The 18,867-nt window shown below is 39.2% G+C and overlaps 1 protein-coding gene across 1 annotated transcript in view; it reads left to right on the top strand.

Moving 5' to 3' along the window:
- PKHD1 (PKHD1 ciliary IPT domain containing fibrocystin/polyductin) overlaps positions 1-18,867 on the top strand; it is a 595,384-nt gene that overhangs the window by 271,902 nt on the left and 304,615 nt on the right. Inside the window, exon 47 of the mRNA XM_003404439.3 lies at positions 2,983-3,229. Coding sequence (XP_003404487.2) covers positions 2,983-3,229 — 247 coding nt within the window. The remainder of the gene's footprint in view (positions 1-2,982; positions 3,230-18,867) is intronic.

Genomic DNA, 18,867 nt, shown 5'->3' with positions numbered 1-18,867 from the left:
GCTGTGCCTCTGCTGGACTTCATGAAGGGAGGGATTAGGTCTCACTTGCTCAGGGTCATATCATTAGTACCTGAGAGAGCCTGTGCATAGTGGGCAGGTCACTGACTGAATAAACGAATGGGATCGGATTGAGGGACACATGCATATAACCTAACACAGATGCAACCTTTCCTGAAAGAGCCAGGGTTTAGGCACTTAAAGTTTGCAACAGCCCAAGGCTTGTTACATGCACAAAGGGAACCCTACGGATTCCTTCTCACTTGTTAAGCACATCTCAGAGGGGGTGAGAAATAACTTGGAGGACTCATGGTCCAAGGTGAAAAGAGATAGAGAGCTATCTAGTTGATCTGATCATTGTAAACAACCAAATCAAGTAATTCAAGTAAATATGCTCTTGTGGTTTGAATCACCAATTTAGATAACTGTTTGTTTTTTTAATTAAATGAATAATCAGCAAGTCTCCACTTTGCTTTTTTTTTTCTTTTCTGTGTAGGCAGAGCCAAAGATTGTTTTTATTTGAGTAGTATCTGGATTTAAGATTGTGGAAATAATAATAAGAGTAAAAAATACCTTATGGCAAACATTTCAAACCATGACTCCTTAGTTCTTTAATAGCTTCACTGTTTCATAAGACACTGAAAAAAATCACACTGCTTATGAACACTAATTGCTTCTCACTGGATGGCCTTGGCTAAACCATCTCTTTCATATGTTTAAAAACTGTCTATCCCAGGCCCCGTTTAAGGAACTAGGGCTAGAAAGAAGAAAAACCACATAGTTCCTGTCCTGTAGGAGCTCTTGATCCAGGCACGAAAAGAAATGTCTGAACTAGTCATTGTAATACAGTGTAATGAGTGCAGGATTAGAGGACAGAACAAGGTCGGTGAAGGGACCGAGGAAGTGGGTCACGTAAGATTTCATAGGGGTGACTCTCCATCAGGGTTTTGAAAAGTGAATAGAAAGAAGTTTGCCAGGGGGAGGAGGCAGGGAAAGGTTTCTAGGTATTAGGAACAGCATATGCACACATATACTATAGAGAGATGGATAGATAGATAGACAATAGATAGATAGATGATAGACGATAGATAGATAATAGATAGATAGATGACAGATGATAGATAGATAGATAGATAGATAGATAGATGGATAGATAGATAGAGGATAGATGGATAGATGGGTAGATGGGTGGATGAGTGGGTGGATGGATGGATGGATGGAATCCAAAGAACAAATTATGCGTGGGGAATTGAAGTGAAGTCCAAAAACCTGAAGTGTAGAGATGCCAGTGGTTGTTCTATTAGAGGACCTATGGAAGTTGCCAGAGGTAGAATCGTGGAATTTTGGATGCATGACTTAATTCACTGCATGCATTCTAATGAGATATAGAACAAAAACATAAGAGGCTCAGTTTATTTGTATCTTATGCTTTTAAATTTATAGACTTTATTTTTAGAGCAATTTTAGATTTACTGGAAAATTGAGCAGAAAGTATAGAGAATTCCCAAATACTGCCTCTCCTTCTGTCCACAATTTCCTCTATTATTAATATCTTGCTTTAATGTATTACATTTCTTACAATTTATGAACCAATATTTATATATTAACTTAAAGTCCATCATTTACATTAAGGTTCAGTCTTTGTGTTGTACAATTCTTTGAGTTTTGACAAATGCATAATGTCATGTATCCACTATTACAATATCATAAAAAATAGTTTCACTGCCCTGAAACACCTTCTATGTTCCACCTATTCATCCCTCCCTAATCCTCTTAAGCCCTGGAAACCACTGATTTCTGTCTACTGTCTATACAGTTTGGCCTTTTCTAGAATGTCATATAATAGAAATCATATAATATATAGCCTCTTTTTCTTTTTTCTTTTTAATTTTTTATATATTTTTATAGTGTATGTAATACAGCAGTTTACTACTATATGTCTTGGGAGATATGTACTCAATTATTTTTCTTTTAACGAGAGGGGCGTATGAATCAGAAGACCCCTGCCATAGTGTCTTCCTAGGTAACTGGACTAGCAGTCCTGATGAATCACGTGGTGGTGGTGTGAGGGGAAGACTGTCAAGAAGTACAGCCCTAGCACTAACACATAAAAATATGTTACTATTACTCTTTGACCACATGGTTGATTGAATGTCACTTTTGAGGGTAAATGTCTAAAGCATAAATCTCATGAAAAGAGGTTTTGTTGATGGAATTAGACACATCATAGTCAAACCAGAGCAGAAAGATTGAAAGATCAAACCACAGCACATTTGTTGTTGTTGGATGCCATCGAGTCGATTCCGACTCATAGTGACCCCATGTGACAGAACTGCCCCATAAGGTTTTCTTGGCTGTAATCTTTACTGAAGCAGATCACCAGATCTTTCCCCTGAAGGGTTCGAATGCCCAAACTTTTGGTTAGCAGTTAAGCGCTCAAATGTTATGCCAACAGGGCTTCTTATAGCATATTTAGTGTTTAGTAATTAGGAAATTAGTGTTCTGGGTTTCTATATCCTACTAGACCAGAGTTTCTCACGCTCATCTCTATTGATATTTATTTAGGTCCAGATAATTTTTTTTTGTTGTAGGACTGTCTTGTATGTTGTAGGATGTTTAGCAGCATCACTGGCCTCTACCCTCTTGATTCCAATAGCATGCCCCAACCCCTCCATTCCAAGTGGTGCTGCCAAAATTGTCTCCAAATAGTTTCAAATGTTCCCTGGGAGACCACTCCCCAGTTGAGGATCACTGCCCCAGGCTACAGATAACAAGGCAGTGCCAGTGCTGGTCTTGTTTACCTCTGTATCACCAGCACCTACCACAGACCCTGCATATAGTAAATATTCACAAGATTTTTTTTTCATGAATAAATAAGTGAATTTCTTTAAAACTATATAAATAGCAATTTCAAATGTTGAGAGCACTCCAGTGGACTTAGTTGCCATTTGTGACTTAATAGTCTTTCTGTCTTCCAATTTACAGGTGGATTTACTGTGAAGGCCAAACAGTTAAAGTTTTTAAACTCTCCAAATTTGGTAGCATTTCCATTTCCTCATTCAGCAATTTTGGAAGACTTGGATGGGTCTCTGTCTGGGAAAAATAGAAGTCACATTCTTGCTTCTATGGAAACTCTTCCAGCTTCTTGTTTGGTCAATGCAAGCTTCAGTCAGATGGTCCATGGCAGTGTCTGTGGGGAAGGTGTACTCTTTCATCGTATGTCTATTGGCTTGTAAGTCCAATTAACTATACTTTTTAGCTTGTCAATAAGCATGTATGTATTGTTCTGGCTATTGAGGCTTGTAGAAGGGAAATTGTTTTCTCGATTCTCAATTTGAACTATCTTGTTCCACGGAAGTGATAAGGGAATAATTTGACAACTGTCAAATCATGAATTGATGGTTGAGTCAATTTTAGGCTGAGTCAAATGGTAGCTAACTTTCAGTATCACTGGACCTGATCTCAGAGCCATGACCTCTCACTGACATTTTGAACTAATAGCTTCCTCTTGAAAAGACTTGTAACCAACAGAGAATTTGAAATATATTTGAATTAGAAGTATTATTCAAAAATGCCATTAATGTCCATTCTCATTTATATACATGTAAGCTCCCCAAGCTCTTTTTAAGTGTTCAGTGTGCTCCAGGGAAGCAATTGCTAGTGCCTCCTATTACTTGCAAAGTTGCTGCACTCCAGTTCATTTTCCTTGTTAATTTCATGAACTATTGGATTCGTACAATACATTTCCTATTAATATTGAAGCAAGGACTCCTTGGATATGCTACTCAGACTACCATTAAGTCAGCAGCTGAGCTGTTTATAATGCATAATAGGATTGCTTCTGCCCTCTTTAATTTCCAGGTAATGATTGTTGAGTGTCTAGGGTTCCGTTTTTCACCTGTTTCAAATTCATCATATATATTTAGCCACCCTTATTTTCTTCTTTGTTTTAAGTATCCTGACTTCATGAATATTAAGTCAAGTGATTCCAGCAGGCTGCATTGTCATCTTATTTGAATAGGTGAACTCCAGAGAGTGAGAGTCAATGTGGTCAGGATTGCACTAACTGCATCTTGAATGCATATGGAATTAAAATGTTGACGTTCTGTATTGGAAGCCTCAGCAATACTCTGCTAGCTTTAAAGAGTCTGAAAATTTTCCACTTTTGGTTTCCAGACTGTTTATTATTCTATCGAATGTTAATGGGCCCAATTCCAGTGAGTAAAGTAACAATATGGAGGGGTATGTTTTTATTCCTAATGATTTAATTGTATAGAGCATGACTTTTTCTTTATCCTCAGGGGTACAGCCTGATTTTTATTGGTACACTAGTGATTTTTACCAATGATGCTTTCTGAGTGTTTTGAGATTTATAAAACTTTATAATTCATTTCCTATATACTTCTTACAAATGAGGAAAATAAAACAGACTCATGTAGTTTAAAAGCACAAATAGGCTTGTATGATGTTTATTTCCATGCGTACTTCTTCATACTCCTTTTTTACTCATTACATTGAGACCTAGTAGGCTGTCTCTTGGAGAGGTACTTGGCAATATAGTGTTGGAAGGTTATGCAGAGGCAATCCTGCCTGAGCATCCGTTCTTCGAGAGCTTCAGGACAGGTTACTTAAGTACTTACCTTGGTAGATGCTGAGTGATCCCAGCACTCAGGGACTGACAACTTCAATAAGACAATAATCCTGATGTCATATTCTAAGTAGATTTAAAAGGTTCCCCAGTAGAGTGACCAAAAGGTTGGCAGTTTGAACCCATCCAGAGATGCCTCAGAAGAAAAGCCTGGCAATCTCCTTCCTAAAGAGATTCACAGCCATGACAACCCTATGGAGTGCATGGCATCACCATGAGTTGGAATCCACTCTGTGGCAACTGGTTTGTTTTTAGTAGAGTGACCAAGTTGTCCCAGTTTACCCAGAGCTTTCCTGGTTTTAAAATGAAAACCCCATTTCCTAGAAACTTCTCCCCTCAGTCCCAGGGAAACCAGGACAGTTGGTCAGTCTACTCCTTAGGCTTCTCTTTAAAATCTTCAAGTTGAGCCACAGGTTTGTGGACTGCCCCAAATCAGCCCTACAGGAGTCTCAGCATGCTCTCAATTATAAGTCTCTTGGTTTCAGTGTCCTCACCTCTAGGGTAAGGCAGTTGGATTAGATGATCACTAAGGCCCTGCTCGTCAAAGGTTGGTCCATGGACCAGGTGCATCAACATCAACTGGGAGCTTGTTAAAAATGTGGAATCTCAGGCCCCACCCTGGAGCTACTGAATCAGAATTCCCAGGTGATTTGGGTTAAAGTTTGAGACACACTGAAGTCCTTCTAACTTTATCTTTGTATGACTCTATCCCTAGCTGTTTGTGCACAGTGACTTGATCTTTGTCCCAAAGCATTATAACCTCATTAGGAACATATCAGAGCTAATGAGCACTTTGAATTCAGCGTTGATACCAACTTTGCTACATTTCATGGAAAGAGCATTAATTTGTTGTGCTATTTGCCTGGGGGCAAGCACCCTAAGAATTGATTTACAAAGCTCTCATAGCCATGATCTTTTGGGGTTGCATGTTGATGGAGATCTGATATGGCACAAGCACCCTGCTGTCTTCACTTTCAACCATCATTCCTCCCTCAGCAAGAGGTACCAAGGGGGCAGAAGAGTGAGGCCTTACAAAGGACTGCTATAAATCTAGCCCTTGGAGTGTGATTTCTCCGTTGGTAGGCCTCCCTGGTCCTTTTCACTGTAAGTTCTTTGTTTGACATTGATGACCTACTGTTATTATCCCTCACTGTCTTACTTAGGTCTGACAGACACCCAAATTTGTGACACTTCCTGTTTTATAGGTTTCTATGAAACCCTGGTGGCATACTGGTTAAGTGCTACGGCTGCTAACCAAGAGGTTGGCAGTTCAAATCCACCAGGCGCTCCTTGGAAACTCTATGGGGCAGTTCTACTCTGTCCTATAGGGTTGCTGAGTTGGAATCGACTCGACAGCAGTGGGTTTGGTTTTTGGGTATGAGGCTTTGGTTGTTCCATGGTAAATTCTTGCCTTTCTTGTGGGTACCCTCCAGGTTTGATTCCTAAATGCACCTCATGTTCCGCCACCATCCATCTGTCAGTGGAGGCTTGTGTGTTGCTGTTACACTGAACATATTTTAGAGGAGCTTCCAGACTAAGATGGACTGGAAAGAAAGGCCTGGGGATCTACTTCTGAAATCTAGCAGATGAAAACCCTATGGATTACAGTAATCTGATATTATTGTGCATGGTGTTGCCATGAGTCAGGAGCCAACACAATAATAGCTAACGCCAACGATAACTCAGTCCTAGCAGCTGGGTTGACAGAAGCATATAAAAATTTGAAGGTAGCCTTAATATTTGATACTGGATGAAGAAAAAACTCCCGTCTCCTAAAAGGCAGAATCTATTTTTTGTTAAAATGACAACATGCTTGATCTACAAGACTGCTGCTTATATTGTTCTCTCTCACACCAGTGCTAAAATGGGCTCTCTGGAGGTATTCTGGATTGTTCTTTTCCAGCTTCTGTTTCTACCAACTTCCCCATAAGGCAGAGGTGGTGTTAGCCCTACCGATGGAAGTCAGGACATTGGTTCAGTAAACATTTATCTCCAGGGCTCCCACAGTGATGACTCTGATGCCTTGCATGGCTCTTGGTCTTATCAATCCTAACATTTAAATAAATGCTTTCTTTTGTATAGAGATAATTAGATGAAACAAAAATCTTATTACCATTAGATTTTTGTGAGGTCTTTCTAAGTCTCCTTTGTAAGCCCTTCTCTTGTCCCTTGAATGCTGGTGTTTCTTGGGTTCTGTGAAGAGCTTTCCTTTCTTCTCAAGCCACATACTTTTTCGAGGTGATTTTTTTTTTCTCCCACAACCTCAGTTAAAATTCACTGATGATTCCAGACTTTTTTCTTCTAATTTAGACTCCAGAGCCATATATCCAACTGCCCCTGGGATCGACACTGCCCAGTGCAGTTGCTATTAGCTAAATATGGCCACTGAGCACTTGAAATGTGCATAGTCCAGATAGGGTCACTATGAGTCAGAACTGACTCAATTTGTACACAACAACAACACTCTGATGGGGTGCATCTGCCTTTAATTCTTGCCTAACTCTGAAATGGGAGAGAAAAAAAGCAGTTGCCTGCCTTCAGCATGATTCGTGATAAACAAATGGAGAGACTGACTGCCTCTTATTAGAGCTCGAGTATGTGCTCCAGGACTCAGGGCAGAGCCAACATGGCGGTATAGACAGAACCGCAACACCATCCCTCCATAGCAAAGATCCAGAAAGCTAAGTAACAGAGACAGATGTCAATCCTGGAACCCTAAGTGTCAAATGAAGAGATAAAGAACTCAACTAAGCACCGAATGGAATAAGAAAGTGACAGAGAACAGAGAGTGAGGAGACATACAGAGTGGATGTCCCCCGTGAAGTCATACAGCATGGATTTGCCATCATGGACTCCTTAACCACTGAGATAGGTGGGCAGGAAGGACTCCTTAACCACTGAGATAGGGAGTACGAGAAAACAGCTTCAAGGAACTCTCAGCAGGAGACAGAACAAGTGTAACTAGCAATACATGCCTTCTTACTCCTCACCGTTCTTCCCCCTGCTTGGCTTCTGCTGCTTCCTGGCTGTGGTTGCCTGGCCGGGGAGGCACTGGCTCCACGCTGCTTGGTTTCACCCCATGCATAACAGCCGGCCCCTTCAGTGACATTTTTTTGTTCTTGTTTGGCTTTTTTTTTGGTTTCTTCTGTCTCTCTCATCTCCTTCCCATCCTTTCTCTTGAACACCTGGCTCTATGTGCCATCTCCACTTCTTCTTGACAGGCTGTGTAGCACCACTCAGCTGTGAAACAGCTTCCCTGGTCTGCACTGCCGTGTTGGTGGGATCCCTGAGGGCATTTTTCCTTTCTTTTTTGTTTTTCTTCATTTTTCAGTTTCTCACCTCTCTCTGCTTTCCTTTCTTTTCCTGAATACCTGGCACTGTGTGCCATCTCTGCCCCTTCTAGACAGGCTGTGCAGTGCCTAGTGATTTGGGGAGCTGCTTTCTCAGTCTGTGTAGCCAAGCCAGTGGGCTGCCTTGGGAATTTTTTTTCTTCTCTTGTCTCTGTCTACCATCTTTCCGTTCTTTTCTCCTGAACACCTGGTGCTGTGTGCCACCTGTGCTCCTTCTAGATGTGCTGTGCAGCGAGTGCCACACAGCTGGGGAGCCACTTCCCTGGTCCAAGCCACCACACTAGTGAGCTCCCTTGGTGCATCTTTTTTTTTTTTTTATTTTCTCAATTTCTTGTCACCCTCTTCCTTCCTTACCCTTCTCCTGAACACCTGGCATCATGTGCCACCTCTGCTCCTTCTTGACAGGCTGTATAGTGCCACTCGGCTGGGGACCCACTTCCAGTGGGCTCCCTTGGGGCATCTTTTTTCTTTACTTTCTTCTTTTTTTCTTGGCTTCTTGTCTCTCTCTTCCTTCCTTCTTTATCCTTCTCCTGAACACCTGGTGCTGTGTGCCATCTCCTTCCTGATGGGCTGTGCAGTGCCACTCAGCTGGGGACCCACTTCCAGTGGGCTCTCTTGGGGCATTTTTTTTCTTTCTTTTTTCCACTTTATTTTCTTGGTTTCTTGTCTCTGTCTACATTTCTTCCATTCTTTTCTCCTGATCACCTAGCTGCATATGCCTTTCTCCTTTTTTTTTTTTTTTTAAATCTAGTTTCTTATCTCTCTCTCCTTTCCTTCGTTATGCCCATCTAACTGCATTTGCCATATCTGTCCCTTCTTGGCAGGCTGTGCCTCATCGCCTGGCTAGAGAATGATTGGCACATGGCTTCCCTGGATCTGCGCCACTCCAATGGAAGGCTCCCTCGGTGCTTTTTATTTTGGCTCCTGTTTCTCTCTCCTTTTTCTTTTCTTTCCCACACCCACTTAGCTTCACACATCACAACCTCCCCTCTCCTTCCTCCCTATCTGTATTGTGCACTGAACATCACACCCCTGAGCAGCACAGACATGGTCTACCAAAACCTGACCTACGCTGACCCCCAGCCTCACCCTGTTGGCCCCAGTATGTGCCCAAAACAACCCATCCCAGCCCCTCCCCTTGCACTGGATGTGTCCTGCTACACCACAGCTGAGCAACTGGCCCTGCCCATTGGACAAGGCAGTGAGAAGTATCATGTCTACAGATGAGCAAACAGCAAAGAATGCCCAGTCCACCTGCTCAGCCATAACCAAATAAAACAAAAAATCAGGATGAAACAAAGAAATCATCAATCAATAAAGGAAGAAAATAATTACTGAATGTCCCAAAGACAGCAGACAGTATCAAAACATATATATATATATATATAAAAAAACAGGACAAGATGGTTCCATTAAGCATCCAAAATAAAACACCAGATGGCCTTCCAGTAGAAGAAAAGGCACTGAAATTACCTGATAGGGAATTCAAATCTCTAGTAATCAGAGCTATCCAAGAGGGATAAAGCAGACAAAATGAGGAAAAAATAGACAAAATCATGGAAAAGACAGACAAAACAATGGAAGAATTCGGAAAAATAATACAGAAAAATAACAAAATGTCAAAATAGATTCACAACTAGAACTCCAAAAGATAAACAAAAAGATTTCAGAAATGGACAGTGTCATAGAAGGTCTGAGGAGCAGATTTGAAACAATGGAAGACGGGATCAGCAAAACCAAAGACAAATACTTAGATACCATTTTGTTTGAGGAAAAATCAGAGAAAAGAACAAAGAAAAATGAAGAAACCCTGAGAATGATGTGGGATACAATCAAAAGCAAATATTTGCAAGTGAATGGAGTTCAAGAACAGGGGGAGAAAATGGAAAACACAGAGAGGATCATTGAAGAATTGCTGACAGAAATCTTCCCTAATATCATGAAAGATGAAAAGCTGACCATCCAAGAAGCTCCATGAACACCATATAGGATAGACCCCAAAAGAAAATCTCCAAGGCATATCATAATCACATTTGCTAAAACCAAAGACAGAGAAAGAATCCTGAGAGCAGCTTGGGAAAAATGAAAAGTCACATACAAAGGGGAAACAATAAGACTAAGTCCTGATTACTTGGCAGAAACCATGCAGTCAAGAAGGCAATGGAATGACATATAGAAAACCTTGAAAGAAAAAAAAAAATAGCCAACCAAGAATAATACATCCTTCAAAACTCTCATTCAAATATGATGGTGAAATTAGGACATTTCCAGATAAGCAAAGATTAAGGGAATATGTAAAAACTAAACCAGACTTACAAGAATTATTAAAAAGAGTTCTTTGGCCTGAGAACAAACAGCATCAGACAATAGCTTGAATCTAGGACACAAGACCGCATCAGCCAGATACCAGTCTAGGAAAAGAACTCTCAAGGATTAATCAAAACTGAAAGATTTATAACAGGGAACCAGAGAGATTAATCTGTAAATGACAACAACATCAGAACAATAAAAGAGGGAATAAATGGTGTAGTTATAGAACTTTAAAATGGAGAGGAAGGGTAAGGCAATTAAAAAAAAAAAAAAAGGCAATACCAAGTAATAAAAACCTGATTCAAACTTAGGAAGATAAGGGTAAATTTTAAGGTAACCACAAAGAAAGTTAATAAATCTACTCTTCAACATAAAGAATAAAAATATAAAGTCTCCGTAAAAACAAAATCTACAAAAACAAAATAAATTAAAAAAAATCCGCAAACAAAAGGAATTCAGCACAGGAGAGTAAGAGGAACAAAAAAAACGTCAGCACCACAAAAAAAAAAAAAAAAGCAGTATAAAATGACATGAATAAACTCATACCTATCAATAATTACACTGAATGTAAATGGCCTAAGCACCCATAAACAGACAGAGAGTGACAGAATGGATAAAAGAACAGGATCCATCAATACGCTGTCTACAAGAGACACACCTTAGAAACAAAAACATAAATTTATTAAAAATCAAAGGATGGAAAAAAAATATCAAGCAAACAGCTACCAAAAAGAGCAGGAGTGGCAATACTAATCTCAGATAAAATAGGCTTTAAAACAAAATCCACCAAAAAAGACAAAGGGCATAATATAATGACTAAAGGGATGATCCATTATGATGACATTACCATAATAAATATCTAAGCACCCAATGGTAAGGGTCCAAAATACATAAAAGAACCTCTAACAGCACTGAAAACAGAAGTTGACAGTTCTGCAATAATAGTAGGAGGCTTCAACACACCACTCTCAGTAAAGGACAGAATATCTAGAAAGAAACTCAAAAAAGATACAAAAGATCAAAAGGCAGCAATCAGCCAACTTAACCTCATAGAGATATATAGAACACTTCACCCAAGAGCTGTGAAGTACGTGTTCTTTTCCAATGCACGTGGAATGTTCTCCAAAATAGACCACATCTTAGGCCACAAAGGAGCCCTCAACAAAATCCAAAACACTGAGATAATACAAAGTATCTTCTCTGATCACAATGCCATCAAAGTAGAAATTAACAACAGGAAGAGCAAGGAAAAAAAATATCAATTATGTGGAAACTGAGTAACACCTTGCTTAAAAATCACTGGGTAATAGAAAAAATCAGAGCTAGAATAAAAAAATTCCTAGAATTAAATAAGAATGAAAACACATCATACCAAAACCTTTGGGACAGAGCCAACGCAATGCTCAGAGGTGAATTTATAGCAATAGACGCACACATCAAAAAAGAAGGGACAAAATCAAAACATTTAGCTACACAACTCAAACAAATAGAAAGAGAACAGCAAAAGAAGTTCACAGCCACCAGAAGAAAGGCAATAAGATCAAAGCAGAAATAAATGAAATAGAGAGTAGGAAAACAATAGAAAGAATCAACAAAACCAAAAGTTGTTTCTTGGAAAGGATCAGCAAAATCGACAAACCACTGGACAAATTGACAAAAGTAAAACAGGAGAGGATGCAAATAACCCCAATAAGAAATTAAATGGGAGGATATTACAACAGACCCAGCTGAAATAAAAAGGATAATAACAGTATTATGAAAAACTATATTCCAACAAATTTGAAAACCCAGAGGAAATAGACAAATTTCTAGAAACACACTACCTACCGAAACTAACACAAAATGATGTAGAAAATCTGAACAGACCCATAACAAGAGAAGAGGTTGAAAAGGTAAAAAAAAAAAAAAAACTTCCAACAAAAAAAACCCTGGCCTAGATGGTTTCGCTGGAGAATTCTACTAAACATTTAGAGAAGAGCTTACACCAGTACTATTCAAACTATTTCAGAACATAAAAAAGAAAGGAATATTTACAAATTCATTCTATTAAGCCAGCATAACCCTGATACCAAAACCAGGCAAAGACACCACAAAAAAAGAAAATTACAGACCAATATCTCTCATGAATATAGACACAAAAATTCTGAACAAAATTCTAGCCAATAGAATTAGGCATCATATTAAACAAACAAACAAACAAAAAAACCATGACCAAGTAGGATTCATACCAGGTATGCAAGGATGGTTCAACATTAGAAAATCAATCAATGTAATCCACCACATAAATAAAAGGAAAGAATCACCTGATCATCTCAATTGATGCACAAAAGGCATTTGACAAAGTCCAACACTCATTCCTGACAAAAACTCTCAATAAATAGGTATAGAAGGGAAATTCTCCAACCTAACAAAGCGTATCTAAACAAAACCATTATTAATGGAGAGAGGCTGAAACATTTCCCTTGAGAACAGGAACTAGACAAGAATGCCCTTTATCACCACTCCCGTTTAGTATTGTACTGGCAGTCCTAGCTAGAACAATAAGGCAAAAAAAAGAAATAAAGAGAACCCAAATTGGTAAGGAAGAAGTAAAACTGTCCCTATTTGCAGATGATACAGCACTACATAGAGAACCCAAAAGACTCCACAAGAAAACTACCGGAACTAATAGCAAGATTCAGCAGAGTAGCAGGATACAAGGCAAACAGACAAAAATCAGTTGAATTTCTATACACCAATAACGAGAATAATGAAAAGGAAATCAGGAAAAAAATGCCATTTAGAATAGCCCCTAAAAAAATAAAATACTTAGGAATAAATCTAACCAAGGATGTAAAAGACCTATACAAAGAAAACTACAAAACACTGCTGCAAGAAACCAAAAGAGAACTACATAAATGGAAAAACATACCATGCTCATGGATAGGTAGACTCAAGATTGTGAAAATGTCAGTTCTACCCAAAACAATCTACAAATACAATGCAAACCCAATTCAAATACCAACAGCATTCTTTAAAGAGATGGAAAAACTAATTATTAACTTTATATAGAAAGGGAAGACGCCCTGGATAAGTAAAGCACTATCGAATAAGAAGAATAAAGTAGGAAGGCTCGCACTACCTGACCTCAAAACCTACTAAACAGCTATGGTAGTCAAAACAGCCTGGTACTGATACAACAACAGATACATTGTCCAATGAAACTGAATTGAGAACTCAGATGTAAATTCATCCACCTACAGTCACCTGATCTTCGACAAGGGCCCAAAGTCCATTAAATGGGAGTAAATAGTCTTTTTAACAAATGGTGCTGGCAAAACTGAATGTCTATCTGTAAAAAAATTAGACAGGACCCATTCCTCAGCCACACACGAAAACTAATTCAAAATAGATCAAAGCCCTAAATATAAGACCAAAAACTATAAAAATCATAGAAGAAAAAATAGGATGAATGCTAGAGGCCCTAACACATGACATTAACAGGGTACAAACCATAACTAATAATATACAAACTGCAGAATATAAGCTAGATAACTGGGGTCTTCTAAAAATTAAACACTTATGCTCATTAAAAGACTTCACTGAAAGAGTAAAAAGAGAACCTACAGACTGGGAAAAATTTTTTGACTATGGCAAATCCGACAAAGGTCTAGGCTCTAAAATCTACAGGAAAATCCAACACCTCTACAACAAAAAGACAAATAATCCAATTAAAAAATGGGCAAAGAAAATGAACAGACACTTCACCAAAGACAACATTTAAGTGGCTAACAGACACATAAGGAAAATGCTTGACATCACTAGCCAATAAAAAAAAAAATATGTAAATCAAAACTACAGTGTGTACAGAAAACCCCTGGGGGAGCAGGAGAGCAGTGGGATGCAGACCCCAAATTCTTGTAAAAAGACCAAACGGTCTGATTGAGACTAGAAAGACCTCAGAGGTCTTGGTCCCCAGACCGTCTGTTAGCCCAAGACAGGAATCATTCCCAGAGTCAGCTCTTCAGACAGGGATTAGACTGGACTATGGGATAGAAAATGATACTGGTGTCTGGAGAAGAGATGAGAGGGCAGAGGGGGCCAGAAGCTGGTCAAATGGACACAAAAGTAGAGAGTGGAGGGAAAGAATGCCCTGTCTCATTAGGGGGAGAGCAACTAGTAGTATATAGGTGTATATAAGTTTTTGTATAAGAGACTGACTTGATTTGTAAGCTTTCACTTAAAGTACAATAAAAATTTAAAAACATTCATAACAACGACAAAAAACTACAATGTGATACCATCTCACCCTGGCATTACTGGCACGAATCAAAAAAGCAGAAATAACAAATGTTGGAGAGGCTGCAGGGAGATTGGAACTCTTACGCACGGTTGGCGGGAATGTAAAATGGTACAGCCATTTTGGAAAATAATATGGTGCTTCCTTGTTGTTGTTGTTGTTAGGAACCATCGAGTTGGTTCCAACTCATGGCGACCCTATGCGCAACAGAATGAAACACTGCCCCGTCCTACGCCATCCTTACAATCGTTGTTATGCTTGAGCTCATTGTTGCAGGCACTGTGTCAATCCACCTCGTTGAGGGTCTTCCTCTTTTCAGCTGACCCTGTACTCTGCCAAGCATAATGTCCTTCTGCAGGGACTGATCCCTCCTGACAACATGTCCAAAGTATGTAAGATGCAGTCTTGACATTCTTGCCTCTGAGGAGCATTCTGGCTGCACTTCTTCCAAGACAGATTTGTTCATTCTTTTGGCAGTCCATGGTATATTCAATATTCTTTGCCAACACCACAATTCGAAGGTGTCAGCTCTTCTTTGGTCTTCCTTATTCATTGTTGAGCTTTCACATGCATATGATGTGATTGAAAATACCATGGCTTGGGTCAGACACACCTTAATCTTCAGGGTGACATCTTTGCTCTTCAACACTTTGAAGAGGCCCTTTGCTTCCTTAGAAAGGTAGAAATAGAAATACCATATGATCTAGCAATCCTACTCCTAGGAATATAGCCTAGAGAAATAAGAGCTGTCACACCAATAGACATATGCACACCCATGTTCATTGCAGCATTGTTCATAATAGCAAGAAGATGGAAACAACCTAGATGCCCATCAACAGATGAACGGATTAAAAAACTATGGTACATAGTACTACGCAGTGATAAAGAACAATGATGAATCTGCGAAGCATCTCATAACGTGGATGAATCTGGAAGGCATTATTCTGAATGAAATAAATTGATTAAAGGACAAATATTGCATGAGACCACTACTACCGCTCATGAAAAGGTTTACACACAAGAAAGAAACAATCTTTGATGGTTATGAGAGAGGGGAGGGGGAGATGGAGAAACACTAAACAGACAACAACAAAAAAATGTGCCTAGTCCAAGTTGAGATGTGCTATAAGTGTACATTATGAACTGTATTTCAAAGACTTAGTACAAAGAAAAGAGTATAAAATGACTCAATAATTTGTATATTGACTACATTGAAATGATAACATTTTGGATATACTAGGTTTAGTTTCACCTGTCTCTCGAAGCCATGGTTAAGAACTCGGCTGCTAACCAAAACTTTGGCAGTTTGAATCCACCAGCCGCTCCTTGGAAATATACGAGGCAGCTCTACTCTGTTCTGTAGGAGTCACTATGAGTTGGAATAGACTCAACAGCAACAGCAACAGGTTTAGTTTTTTTGGACTACAAAATTTAAAATTAGATATGTGTCTTGCATAGTGGCTTCCATTATATTTCTGTTGAGTAGCAATTCTCTCAATATTTCCACTAGTGTGTTTAATAGGAACCTGAAAGCTACCTTACCAAAATGGAGTTTATGGTCTCTCTTCATAGGCCTGTTTCTCTCTGTGTGTTTAGAGTCCCATTGAGGCGCATCTGCCAGTCATCCAAACAGGGACCATGCAGTCATCCTTGATTCATTTTCTAACCTTATTTCCCACATAAATCACCTACAAAGTCCTGTCGATCTTATCTTCTAAAAAAAAATCCATCTTGAGTCTATTTCTCTTCTTCCCAACTGCCCCCTCTCTAGACCAGGTTGCCCTTATCTCTCACCTGGGTGACCGCAGTGGCTGCTAGCTTGCCACCCTACTGTGTTCTAGTCCTTGAACTTCATAAATGCAGGTCTGGTCTTGCCATCCATTCCCTGGGTTGAAACCTTTTAATGGCTCCCTGGTGCTTCCCCAGGAAAGTCCAGCATCCTTAATGTCCCATGGGCTTTTCTTGACCTGGTCTTTGCCTATAGTTCTAGTGTCATGTCTCAGCACTCTGCCATCCCTTCCCTGCACTCTGTGTCTCAGCCACATCCAACAGCTTCATGCTGTTCAGTTCATAAGGTTCAGATTCCGTGAACTTCACACAGAGGTCATTTTCTCTGGCAAGCTTCCCTGAGCTCCCTTATAGGTTTTGATATCCCTGTTGTGTACTAGTTCTCTATACTTGCTCTAACCAATAATCATAGCTCCTACATAGCTTTATAAGTTTTCCATCTTTCTTAGTATATGATAAGTAGGATGATGATAGGATTTTTTTTATGTTATGATGTCCAATGTCATGTTAAGCATATAGTCCCTCAATAAAATTTGTGTCGAATAAATGAATACAAATAAAAAATTATAGACTGCATCAAATCTTCTTATAATGTCATTATTGTCTACTTCTCTTTCAGGACATGTTCATAAGGAGTCCAGGGCATTTAACTTTTCTTCAGAAGACCCAGAATTAAAATGCTATACCAAGTCTTAGTTTCTAAAATCCTAGGAACATCTAATACTTTGGAATGTCCTTTAATAATGTGCTCTGGGTTTTTGCCTTCCTGGGGCTATCAACATTTCTTCTAACAGCTGATTCCTTCTTCCTCTCTCCCTGCTTTCAACTCAGTCAGCAGTTTGCCTACAGTTGCCAGTTGTTCTCTTGCCCTGGTGTTGTAGACACGTAGAATTGTGTTGAGGGAGAACAAGAACTCAACCCTTACAACCACCATCTTGGGATTACATCTTTGTGTTATAGAGCACTCTATAGCTCCTTCAGTCCTAACAGACTTTTTCAGACATCAACAAATCAGACCTTGAATTCATCTTTCAACTATTGACTAGATGGAGTGTGGGGGAAATCAAAATAGTTTGTTAGATGCTATGGATTGTCCAACGAGTCCTTCTGAGTTTGTATAGGGTGTGCATAAAATAAAGTCAGGAAATGTTCATATATTTGAAGTTATTTTTCAAAGACTGAAGATTAGAGCCATAATTAAGAATCATTTGTGATTCTTAGGTACAAGTCATGACTCACCTACTTCCTAGGTGGGTTCTTGTGGACTAGTTATTTCACCTCTTTTTGTTTCTGTTCTCTCATCAGTAAAATGGGAATAATGGTATTTATGTAGCAGGGTCATTGCTTGGCTTGTAGTAAGTGCACAATAATGTTGGCTTTAGTAAGCCTGTATTTTACCCTTGTGATTTATAAAATAACACATGAGAGTACTATTAATTGATTCAAATACTCTAGATTATTATGTTTCTGGAAACAAATCCCTGGCAAGGGAATTCAGTGTATTCAAATGTACCACAATCCACTTCTTGAAAAATACGGGAATAATTCCCAGTAATCACATGGAAATTATTCCAGAGAACCTTCTAGGTTGTCATACAATCTGGAGTCATGCAAGACGCAGTCTTTGATTCGTTGTACCCCAGCGCCTTCTGTTTCTTCCTTCCTGCTTTGCTTGGAAAAGAAAAGGTTAATGCTCTGTCGATCGCCTTGATTCTTAGATCTTGCTTAATATCCTCTCCTGTAGTGCTTGCGTTCAGTTTTTACCTATGTAACTGCTCTTAATGTGTCAGTGTTCAAAGTATGAGGCACCCCCTGCCTCTGTGAAGGCAAAAGTAAAGAAGAGTTCAAATGGAAATTTTGGCCTAGCTTTTCCTTTAATAATTGCCTGACTCTCCTTCCTAGGGATAAATAGGCATGGCATCACTAATGGTATCTTTTCAGTCCTCAAAAAAACAAAACAAAACAAAAAAAAACCCTGTGAGACAGGAAAATTCCAAGAACTATCCTGGCTTGGCAGCAGAAGTTACAGCAATAAAATAGAAAAAGCTCTAAAAATCATAATGGATGTCAAACTGAGGAATACCTTCAGAACACTGTATGGTTAATAAGGTTCATGAATAATAATGGGGCACAGTGATATGCTGGTAAATGTTTAACAACTGGCTTTTCAGAATAAAAAATCCTGATTTGTAGCATTTATTTATTTCTGTGGTTAAAGCCACCCATATGATGTCACTGCACACAAGCTGGGGAGAAGAGCTAACAATAGCTTCTTGGGAGCCGGGGTCAGTCACCTCTACAACAGGACTACTGAAGACAGATTTTTTATTTTTTGTCCAACTCCCTGTCTGATGTATAGCATTGTTTTTCAATATCCCTGACAAGTACTTGTCTACCTTCTGGTTGAAAGCCCCAATGATGGCATTCTTACATTGTTGTCATTAGTTGCCATTGAGTTGGCTCCAACTCAGGGCGACCCCATATACAACAGGAAA

This window comes from Loxodonta africana, chromosome 1 (genome assembly GCF_030014295.1).
Source record: "Loxodonta africana isolate mLoxAfr1 chromosome 1, mLoxAfr1.hap2, whole genome shotgun sequence".
Taxonomy (NCBI): domain Eukaryota; kingdom Metazoa; phylum Chordata; class Mammalia; order Proboscidea; family Elephantidae; genus Loxodonta; species Loxodonta africana.
The sequence above is the reverse complement of the archived record's forward strand: the minus strand, read 5'-3'. Positions and strand labels throughout refer to the sequence as shown.